General features: G+C 39.3%; 1 protein-coding gene across 3 annotated transcripts in view; it reads right to left on the reverse strand.

Annotated features, from left to right (window-relative positions):
* Positions 1-12,146, reverse strand: part of RLF (RLF zinc finger) — a 54,927-nt gene that overhangs the window by 38,927 nt on the left and 3,854 nt on the right. The window contains exons 1-3 of one of the 3 annotated variants that reach the window (XM_084496934.1): positions 9,078-9,134; positions 1,867-1,948; positions 1,277-1,631 (exon numbers count right to left, since the gene is read on the reverse strand). Coding sequence is in view for 1 of the 3 variants with exons in the window: in XM_084496932.1 (XP_084353058.1) it covers positions 1,867-1,948; positions 9,078-9,232 (237 nt within the window). In the remaining 2 variants the exon portion in view is untranslated. Of the gene's footprint in view, positions 1-1,276; positions 1,632-1,866; positions 1,949-9,077; positions 9,233-12,146 lie in introns of those variants that run through there. The other 2 variants (XM_084496932.1, XM_084496933.1) reach the window with 2 other exon arrangements.

A 12,146-nucleotide genomic window follows, 5' to 3' on the forward strand; every position in this document is an offset into this window, starting at 1 on the left:
AATGAGAAGAACTAATTGAGAGCTGCTCAGCAGAGAAAGACTTGGGATTTCTAGTGGACAAAAAGCTCGACTTGAGCCAGCAGTGCACACTTGCAGCCCAGAAGGCAGTTGGCCTTCTAGGCTGCATCAAAAGAGGAATGGCCAGCAGGTGGAGGGAGGTGATTGTCCTCCTCTACTCTGCCCTTGTGAGGCCCCACTTGGACTACCGCAGCCAAGTCTAGGGCCACCAGCACAAGAAGGATGTGGGGCTGTTAGAGCAGGTCCAGAGGAGGGCTACAAAGATGATCAGAGGGCTGGAGCACCTCTTCTACGAAAAAAGGCTGAGAGAGCTGTGGCTGTTCAGCCTGAAGAAGAGAAGGCTCTGGGGTGACCTTAATGCAGCATTTCAATACTTAAAGGGGGACTTACAAAAAAAGATGGAGAGCAACTCCTTGCCTAGTCAGATAATGACAGGACAAGGGGGAATGGTTTTAAACTAAAAGAGGGAAGATTTAGATTAGATGTTAGGAGAAAATTCTTCACTGTAAGGTGAAGGCCTTAATACATCACTGGAACAGGTTGCCTAGAGAAGCTATGGATCCCCATCCTTGGAGGCGTTCAAGACCAGGTTGGACAAGGCCCTGGGCAACTTGATCTAGTGTGTGGCATCCCTGCCCGTGGCAGGGGGGTTGGGACTAGATGATCTTTGAGGTTTCTTCCAAGCCAAGCCATTCTATGATTTCTATCTTTCAGCTCCATAAGGAGCTGAAGTCCTTGCAGACACTTAAGTACTTTCAGACCGAAGCCTTGAAAACATCTCTTCCTCCTACATCGTCTACTGTAACTATCTTCATTCCAGTGTAGGAACAGTAATTAGCTTGTTTCACCACCACCTTAGAAGACACATTACTGAGAATCACTTGAATTACAGATACATCCTAATATGTTAATCTCACATCAGGTATGGACACTAACTTACTACTCAGATCTTCACAAAAGGCTTTTGTGAGTCTTTAGTCTTCAGAACAGTACTCCAGAGCTGTTACATTACTCCATCTAGTACTCTCATAAAAACCATTAAACAAATCAAGATTTACTATGCTTCTCTTGCTGTAGTTGCTGCTGTGTAGTTACAAATTTGCTAGTCAGCCCAAGGCTGCTAATATTGTTGTTGCAAATAGACTGTCCATTTAGATTTTTGCTGTCAAGAAAGGCACAATGTAGAACAGGTGGAATTCAGGGGAAGTGGCAGAAGAGAAGCATCAAAACAGTAGCTGATTTTATTAAAAACACAGACCTAAAAATTCACAGCTTTCCTTGTTTCAGGTCTTACTGTCTATGATGTTATCATGTGTAAGTCCACTAACAACTGAGGATAATAGTGGCCATCTCAGAAAGCCCTTTGATTTTTATTTCTAACTGAAGTATGAAGATCAATGCAGTCAGTCACTTCAGTCAACTCAGGCAATCATCTCAGTGAACCTCCTTTCATGTTGCACATGGTGACTCTTAATCAGTCAACATATATGTATGTACAGCCTCATACAGCCTCATCAGTCACCCCAGTAGTGTCTCTGTGGCACCCGTTAACTACTGCTCCCGGACTGGAACTTTTCAGTGTATCAGCTGGCAACTGGGCTCAGAGTCAGCACCTGCCAAAAATTTCATTGTAGTCAGCTATTCATTCAGTTTCAAAGGACACTTCCACATACATCTCAGATTGCATGCTTAACGGGATCAACATAGATAAGTGTGCTGTATGTGTTTCTTCTTAAAATATTTGATACTAAACTTGAATAAAGATTGAATATGGATCTAAAAACCTAATAAATACATAAATACATATACATACACACATAAAATAGAAAAAAAATCTAGAACACTTACCTGTATAGACTGATGGAATCCTAGCCACACCTCGTGTGGCAATTCACTTTCAGGAATTGAAAGCAGTAGCTCAAAACAACTCCTGAAAAAGTAAGAGGCAAGTAAGCAAGCTACCCAAACAAATTCTGTTTTTATGATAAATAACATTTGTGGCACACGTTACTTGACATTCAGATAAGAAGTGACAGCAGCAAATATTTTTGACTGCACAAATCAGTTAAGTCAGCAACAACCTCAGAATCAGGCATTAGGTGCCATAGTAAAGAGTACTCCTTTTTACCGTGCACAGTCTCGCTAGGATAGGATAACTTCTAGTCTTATAACCAAATAATGTCTGTTCAATATAGCTCAGGATTGTTGTACTATTTCTGCTCTTCCAAAAACAGAAAAAGGAGGAAGTGAGATCTACTTAACATTCTTTCATTTAAACCATCAGGCTAATGCTATCCCTTTTAAGAAACAAAAGAGAAACAACTTTGCATTTAGTATATCCTCCTCATTTCAGGGGAATGTCATTGAGAACACTGATCACTTTTTTAGGTGGGAAAGCAATGGGAAGACTATTGCCTATACTGTTCATGAATGGGCGGGGGAGTAATCTAACCTTGTACTGGGCATATGAAATACCCAAAAACCAGCTGCCATACAGAACACTTTGACCTATTCAAACTAAGTGCATCAACTATGACACTATGTGTAGAGATACCACAAGATGGACACACAGCTAAAGTGTTCTTGCAACTCATGGCAACATTAAGAAATAAAACCAATCTAAGACTCCAAATATAACAAATACACTGAATAACTTCTAAGGTACACCTGCATTGTAAAATAGTTCCAACTCACGCTAATTCTGGTTCAAAACCTCCAGTCCCAAATAATAAATATGACATATAAGACATAACAGTACAACACATTCATTCTTCCCACATACGTAAGAGCTCAGCTTCAGGAAGGGGAAAAGGTAGAGATGTTCACAAAGCAAACATGAGTTCAAAAATGGTTACTACCCAAAACCAATGACTTTCCCCCTCTCCTCTGACTTTTGACAAAGACATTAAAGAGTTACTTGCAAAATGTTATACCTTCGCAGCTTTCAGCCACATTCTACAGTCATATAACCTGGACAAGCTTGAGAAGTGGGTGCATATGGACCTAATGAGGTTCAACAAGTCAAAGTGCAAGGTGCTGCACCTGGGTCAGGGAAATCCCAGACATGAGTACAGAATGGGAGAAAAACTCATTGAGAGCTGCTCAGCAGAGAAAGACTTGGGATTTCTAGTGGACAAAAAGCTCGACTTGAGCCAGCAGTGCACACTTGCAGCCCAGAAGGCAGTTGGCCTTCTAGGCTGCATCAAAAGAGGAATGGCCAGCAGGTGGAGGGAGGTGATTGTCCTCCTCTACTCTGCCCTTGTGAGGCCCCACTTGGACTACCGCAGCCAAGTCTAGGGCCACCAGCACAAGAAGGATGTGGGGCTGTTAGAGCAGGTCCAGAAGAGGGCTACAAAGATGATCAGAGGGCTGGAGCACCTCTTCTACGAAAAAAGGCTGAGAGAGCTGTGGCTGTTCAGCCTGAAGAAGAGAAGGCTCTGGGGTGACCTTAATGCAGCATTTCAATACTTAAAGGGGGACTTACAAAAAAAGATGGAGAGCAACTCCTTGCCTAGTCAGATAATGACAGGACAAGGGGGAATGGTTTTAAACTAAAAGAGGGAAGATTTAGATTAGATGTTAGGAGAAAATTCTTCACTCAGAGGGTGGTGAGGCACTGGAACAGGCTGCCCCATCCCTGGAGGTGTTCAAAGCCAGGTTAGATGAGGCCCTGGGCAACTTGATCTAGTGTGTGGCATCCCTGCCCATGGCAGGGTGGTTGGAGTTAGAAGATCTTTAAGGTCCCTTCCAACCCAAGACATTCTGATTCTATGATATAAGGTAAACAAAATCAAATGCAAAAATACTTAATTACCATCTTGTTTACCTTTTTTACATTTCAGAAGCTTGCTTTCACAGTTCCCCAGTACTGTTCCTTTAAATAATAGTTTAAACCTGCAAAAAGTTCTAAACACTTTCAGACAGGCAGAAAAAAAGAATAGCCTTCCCCACGGCCATTCAGTCATTATTCAAATAATCAGACTCTAAAATCCCTGTCATTTCCATGCCCAAGAAAAAGTGGGTAACAGAACTGCCAGGTATTCTAAAGGTCATTTGTCTCAATATTATGAAATAATTGGGACTTACTTTTCCACTGTACTCAAGCCTGGCAATAAGAGTTCATTCACCAGTCCAGACAGTTACACCCAGGTTGCTGTTACTTGAGTGTCAAAAACAGTAATAGCAAGCCTCACAAGAGCTCTATTTTAGAACTCTATCTTAACATATGCAAAAAAGTGACTCCATGAGAAATCTGAAGCTCTAGGAGTACAACTACCACATATAACAGCTTACAGCTGAACCACAAGAATGTCCAGAATATTCTGATTACAGATTTCTGTTCCCCCCCCCCCCAAGAAAATCAAGTTGATTGTCTTAATATTGTGTTAGAAAAACTGACTCATTCAACTGGAAAGAGACCATTCAGCCTTCCTTAGTGGCAAGAGTGAGGAATGGCCATTCAGAGTAATCCTTTTGGTAACTCCTCTTCTGTGTTCTCATCCATTCTTCCCAAAGAAGAAATCAACTGCTACTGAACAAAACAGCTTTGGCTTTAGAAAGAACCTAGCATCATTCTTTTGAGCTAACATTACTCTACAATTCAAAGGCATGGTATCATCTTGTTACCAAAGGTTAAATACCTTCTTTTTCCTTTGCGTTTTTAAAGAACAAGGGTTTGGGGGTTCTCCTCAACTTCGTGTTTTCTAACCAATAATGTAAAAAAGGGTTTTTGTTATACAGTACTTCAGTGTGCACTTCTCTCCCCCAAATCCTGTATCTATCTTTACTGTGACGCACTGTGGAGATTTTACTTAGGTGGGCAGCCAAGCTCCTTGGCAACTACTTTCTCATTCCCCCTCCTCAAACGGAAAGAGGGAGAAAATACTACGCAAAAGGCTCAAGGGTTGAGATAAGGACAGGAAGATTGCTCAACAATTATTGTGATGGGCAAAACAGACTCAGAGAAGGGAGATTTGTAAAATTTATTGCCTATTACTAGCAAGCTAGGGAAGTGAGAAACAAAGGAAAGAAACTAGAAACACTTTCTACCCATCCACCCTCTTCAACCTTCTCCGCTCGAGCAGCACAGGGGAACAGGGAGTGGAGGTTGTGGTCATTCTACAGCACATCTCCGCTGCTCCTTCTCAGTCACTCTGCTCCTGCTCCACATGGGATACCTCTCACAGGATGCTGTCCTTCCTGAACTGATCCTGCAGGGGCTTCCCACAGGCAGCAGCTCTTCAAGAACTGCACAAGATGTGGGTCCATCCATCAGGAGCAAACTGCTCCAACATAGGTCCCCCATGGGCAGCAACTCCTGCTAAGTCATCTGCTCCTGGCATGGTCCCCTCTCCACAGGCTACAGATCCGGCCCGGAATCTGCTCTGGCAGTGGTCCTCCACAGGCCACATCCACCTGCTCCACGGGCTGCAGCATGGAGATCTACTCCAATGTGGGACTGATGGGCTGTAGGGGGCAGCCTGCTCCACCAGGGGCATCTCCACTGACCTTGATGTCTACAGGGCTGTTTCTAACTCCCCTCGCTGCTGCGCAGCAGTTTTTTTCTCCTTCTTAAATATGCTGTCCCAGAGGTGCAAACAACATCACTTATTGACTCAGCTCTGGCCAGCTGCGGAGACAGGGACCCATTGGAGCCAGTGGAAACTAGCCTCCATCTACCACGGGGCAGCTTCCGAATTCTTCTCACAGAAGTTACCCCTGCAGCCCCCCGCCACCAAAACCCTGCCATGTAAACACACTACATGCATCTCAATGGAATTAAGGTATCATAACTAAGACCACAAATCAAAATACCAGGATCACTTCATGAAGTCAAACCTTTCTACCCTACTCTGCGAGCACCACCACAGTTATCTACCTACATGTAAATTAATTCCAAATTTTAATCATAATTATTGCAAATAAACATTAATGTGTGCCTGAATGTTTCTGGTATTAACAAAGCATCCGTCTCTAACATTCAACTTCAGAATATCTTTTAAGTCAAAACTCTCCTTGATTTCATTTTCTTTATTCTGTATACTATTCCTAGTATTTTTACTAGGAAAAAAAAAAAACAAAACACATTATATGTAAACAATTATTCTGTAACCACTTTTATACCTCATCCATTTATTTAAATTTAAAGAATTTAAAGATAAATTAAAAAAAATACTTTGGAAGCTTTCAAAATTGTGTTCATCTTTAAATTGTATTAGAAAACTTCTCTTATCTCAAGCTGCTTAGAGTTAAAAAGATGACTAATTATACATCAGATTATCAGCAGTACTAGTTCACCTGTAGCCAGAAGCTATCCTGCATTTGTTGAGAGCTTAATTAACTCTTAATGATAGAGAGCAGAGTGATAAATTTGAGTTAATTAGTTTGATTACAACAGTTTATTACAAATGCTCTGTTAAATATACAAAGATATGAATATCATATGTGATTCCTCATGGAGGTATTATGAGAAGCAAAGACTTTCCTTCTGGGAGCAATGTGTATTAAACTCACTGGTCTAATCAACTCCCATTTCACTACTTCGAGCACAGAAAAAAATATAAAACACCTTTTTGAAGATGAGGAAATGGTAAACTCCCTTTCAAACCAGTGCCTTCACAGCCATCATGAAAAAACAGTAGAGTATGCTACAGTGTTTGAGAACGTTAGGGGCAGAGACATGTTGTTCTTTACAGCAGTGGAAACAAGCAGTCTGAGTTATATTTGAGCCAAGTTCCTTCACAGCCATGACCAAAAACATTCCTTCTCAATTCTTTAACGCATCTGCAAATCACAAGAGCAGTCACCACTCCAAGCTTTCCTTGTGTATCCCAAGGTTAGACAATAGACCAAGAAGTTCTCACACTTCATCAGCATCGTTTTTCTTATGGGGGGCATAGCTTCTACATTACATAGAAGCCCCCCATCACTTACTATGAACACAAAGCTGAGCTGGTCAAGTGGCACAGAAAGCCACAGTATACTGAGTTTTGCCACTGCTGACTCACCCAGCTGAAAAGGATGCCAGGAGGAAGATGTTCCTTTCCCTCACCCAGGAGGGATGTTGGAATAGAAGGAAGATTTCAATAGTAAGTAGAGCACTGTTTTAAAATGGGAAGCTTACTTGTATTATTTCTTATCAGGGTTCAAGTCTGAAAAGAATGTGTGTGACAGCTGAGATTAATCCCAATTGCTTCCCAGAACTCCTACTTAGATCAGAACAATACGCTTTCACATCCCTAACTAGTTAATATTCTTCCTCCTCCATGGAACTTAATTTTTTGTCTTTAATCTGCTCTACCTTCTCTCTCACTCCCTTAGAAATTTATATTAAAAAAATGCCACAGGAGAGCTCAAAACAAGGTAAATGGCATACCCAGCTGTGATCTCGCTCATTGAGTTTCTTTTGATTCCTCTCAAGTATAATCACAGCAACAACATGGACAATTCCAGCCTCTACTCTCTTCCACCACAATATACAAGCCGCAATAAACAAGTACCTTACACTGGAAGATGGAAGAAACCATGTCAGCAGAAGCAGAATGTTCTGACTTTTCCTCAATGAGAGAAAAGCAATTTTGTTAAGCAGTTCTGACACAGAACTAGGACTCCTGCCACATACCACCTTCCTCCTCCCCCCCCCAAAAAAAAACCAAACAAACACACAAACACCACGTAGAAACTACTCCGGCATGAATTACTCTATGTACAGAGATAGCAAAAGACAAACTTTTGAAATTAGAATTGGAACCAAAAGAATACACAAGCTAATTAATAATAATACAATAAGATAAGAACACGATCTATAAAGGGACAGTCTGCAAAAACAACCAAGGTATTTTGCAAAAAATGCGTATTGGGTACCAGCCAAGTGATTTGGCAGCTTAAGCCTCCAGATCCCATTTTTTTCTGATTTCATGCATTTTCTCTCATTGGCAGAAGGAAAAAAAATAAAAAATAAAAATCACAAATAACAAATCACTCCTAGTTCACATCTTCTCTTAACTCCAAAAAAAAATAATAAAAAGATCTAGGCATTATATGAAAATACCTGGTTATGAAATACTGACATAAATGAAGTTAGTATATTACAAAACAAGTGTATGATCAAGGAGTTCATTGCAAACTCCTTCTCAAAAAGAACACTGGACTTCAAATCACAAAGCAGACCAGCTACTGATAAGAGAAAAATTAACTCACTGAAAGACTGACAGAATTACTCTTATGCTATTATCATTATAGTCAAGGCTCTGCGTCTTCACCTTCCTGCCTTTGAATGAAATCTTACCAAGGAAGGTCTGACAAGGCTAAGGGCTGTAACTGATGATTTTTGAACGACCTTATGCTACACTATTTACAATCACGAATAGCATCTCTACATTTAAAACGAGCTATGAGGAAGTACAAGATACCCCAACTCTGCTGATGGACTGCAAAAAAGAAAGTAAAACAGTTCTCCTCTTTGATCCAAGAATCATTCTGCTTTAAATCATCTGTCTACAGACACTCAGAGAACTCAGGTTAAATTACATTTGGCTATCCCACAGCAACAGCCCACATGTCCAACTTAGTCTATCATAAATACAAAACAGCTTACTGTTTTCAGAAAGGGACCTGCTCAGAACTACTTTGCATTACAGGTGAGAGGACACACACAGGAAGCAACTGCAGAGCAAGCAATATAGGTTTATAATTTATTAATACACGCATGAAACTCTAACATTAAAACTTCTGTTTATTGGACTAGACTAAGCCTTTTCTATTAAAAAAGTAATTTTCAGAACATTTACAATGGGACAGAGTCTTTCCAATGCCATCATATTTATCCAAGTACAGAAGAACAAAGCCTTACCACTTGTTCAGGTTAGTTTACAAGATGCTTGGGTACAGTTTTGTAGAATGATTAAAAATACTAAAGATATTTACTAGACAATAAATCTTAAACACAGTTGTCAAATTAAGTATTATTCCATATTTTATCAACTTGCCCATTCATTTGTAAAGTACAGTTCTGTTATATAGTTTTTTTTAAAGCATTAGTGTACCAACTTAACACTTACAGCACTAGCCTGCCAAGTACCAAAAGAACATCTTCACATTCTGTGGTCAAGTAAGGTCGTGCATTAGCAAAGCTTTGGATGGAGATTCGATATACTTCCAAAAAAGGTAAAACGTGTTCCGATGCACCCCGACTGCCAGCATACTGAAGTAGTGTCTGAAAGAAAATGAGTTATCATTAAAAGTTCTCATAATAAACTTATTTAAAATACAAACATCAATATGCAATCGACAATAGACAATGGAAGAACTTAGAACTGAGAAGTTTATACTGCAAAGGAGGGCTTCTTTTGTACAACTGCCATGAAGACAGAACTACATCTGGAACACTTGTTTATTACTTGTTTACTACTGAGTAGTAAACTACTCACTATTACTACTACATTACTTGTTTATTACTAATGAGAATCCAGAAGAAAACAGGCAATTAAAAACATGACCTCAGATGTACCATTTTAAGGATACATATATTACTCTTACAGCAAACATGAAGGTATTAGAAGAGAAATATGGAATCTAGATCATACTGTTACAGTCATTTTCCAAATACAAGACTATCCTTGATTTTAGTACTTGACCATAGCAATACTACCCTACCCAGGCATATTTGAATAAGCAAACTGAAATCCAGCCATTTTCAAGAAAATCAAACTTAAAAAAAATTAGCAGAGGGATGATACTTCCCCATCTTTTTAAAATTTCGATCACCACCATGCTATTTTCTTACCAGTTATAAAGTAATATTGAGAGCAGGCATTGCACTGGACCAAGGACAGCAAAGCTCTACTAATAGCCTGCTTCACAAGTAACATCCTTTCCCTGTAGGCATGCCACCCTTTAACTCCAGACTATTTAGCTCATGTTCTTACCAATTACAATTCATCTTTTACCTTGTACCCTTCCTAACTCAAACAAGGTGCAAATTAAGGCTAGCTGCAATGCAGAAAAAAAGGCAAAAAGACTATTTTTGTAAGTCTTAGGGCCAAGACTGTATGGAAAAAGTTCAGAGTACTCCACTGCTTTCAAAGCAGCAAGAAATAAGCAGCTGGCTACATGCCTTTTTTTTTTTTTTTTTTTTTTTTAAAAAAAAAACTATCCAATGCCTGTCAGTGATCTAACTATGCAGCACTAGTCCTAGGGTAGAAAAAATAATCACAGGCATCCACGTGACTGGGACAACCATGTGTGATCTTTAATGAAAAAGTCAATGATTACTAGATAGTAATTTAAAAAAAAAAATCAGGACTGTTTTGCAGATTAATCTCTTGGAATTCAGTAATATAACTCCTAAATGAATAAAAAGTATAAACTATCCAAACCCACATTAGTAAAAATTTTAAAGAAGTGGGGGGTTGGAGGACTGGAAGTTTACAGAAACCATCCTTAAACACCGCATAAAGCTCACTAACAGAAGCAACAAACTACTAGTAGTTTGTTACTAGTCTAAGTGCTTCACTAACAAACTTGTAAAGGATTTAGTAACATGACAAGTTATATAAACATATATAAAGCATTAAATTACAAAGGCAGTCAAGCTATGATCCCTTAGTATACTCAAGTAGTTGATGGCTATCGTAAAATCATCTATTTAGTAAACCCAATAGCAAGCCTATCATAGTGACTGCAGAGATAGAACATAGCAATCTCTGCACTTTCCTAAAAATACATCCATTAAAAGAATACTCAATTTAGTACTTGAAAGTTGTGATAGACATTTAGATCATATGCAGACAATAAAATTGGGTAGAATGTTTCCAAAAAAATTACATATTTTTTGCTAGAACACACTGTACATTTCCTTAATTGCAATCTTCTCTTTATCAGCTAGAATTAGCAGTTGAGTAGCCAATTACCAGAAAGCTCTCCCTGAATAGATATACACTGAAACCAGCATTAATCAAGTCATATTCAAGGTAAAAGACTTACTAAATAGTTTGAAATTCAAAGACACGTAGTTTTGAACATTATTATTAGTGTACTGATAAGTAAGGAAAATGCAGTAATTATATCACAGCAGCCCTTACAAGTTCTTCTGTCATTTCACAGATAATAGAAATTTTAGTAGTCCACTGGGGACTCTTCCCAGCAGCACACACACAAGATTGAATTGGAAAAGTTTTAACTTGTCAAATATTTACTATACACACTTGCTTAACAAATAGTCAAGTAACAATTTTAAGAGCAGGTACTGCCTTGCAGCCTGATTTTATTATCCAAAGAGATTATTCAAACAGTTCAAGTCCAGTTAATAATGCACAGCTACTTTATGCTCTCTCCTTCAACGACAATTGTCCATCTAACTGGAGAGAGGTGAGAAAAACAGGGGCTGCACGTAACCAGCTACAGCAAAATTCACAGACCAGCCTACATCTTCAATACTGCATTGATTCCCATGTCCTCAAATGGTAGAATACCTGCTTATCTGCATTTCTTGTGTAGCATCCAATTTCTTGCTCAGAACTAATTTAAACATATCCAAGTTGCCTAACTTCTTGTTACTGTTTTAAGTATCTGTTTAACAAAAAGAATTCAACCTCTTCTTAAACATACCTGATCACAATTGACAGTCCTCAACCATGTCAGCTTTAAATATTTTGGAAAGCCAATAGGTGCTGCATATGTGCAGATGAGATTCTTTCAGATCCTACCTATAAGCTCTGTCTTACTGATAACCGTTCTTCGTATTTGTGACAGAGCAACCTCAAACACAAACTGTTCACATTAGCTGACTGTTCTGGAGCTCATGCAATAGAGATGTTCTTTATAATCTGAACATACAATGCATCACATTTGTAATACGTAAAGTTGTGGAGCCAATCCACTACTTAGGCTTCATGAGTTTCTTAGTTGTGTTATCCTGAACAGTAACACCTTAGTCTCCTGCTCAAAAAGCAGGTATCCGAGGAAACAATCATCCAATATCACTCCCAGAAAGCAAGCAGCACATGACAGTGCAAATTTCTATGTAACAAAACACAGTATCCATATAGCTCAAAGCATAAGAAAGCTATTTATGTGTCGTGCTCTGACAGCCTCAGTAACTTCCACAGCACCCTGCAGAACCATGACAC

The sequence above is a fragment of the Aythya ferina genome, assembly GCF_964211825.1.
Source record: "Aythya ferina genome assembly, chromosome: 24".
Taxonomy (NCBI): Eukaryota; Metazoa; Chordata; class Aves; order Anseriformes; family Anatidae; genus Aythya; species Aythya ferina.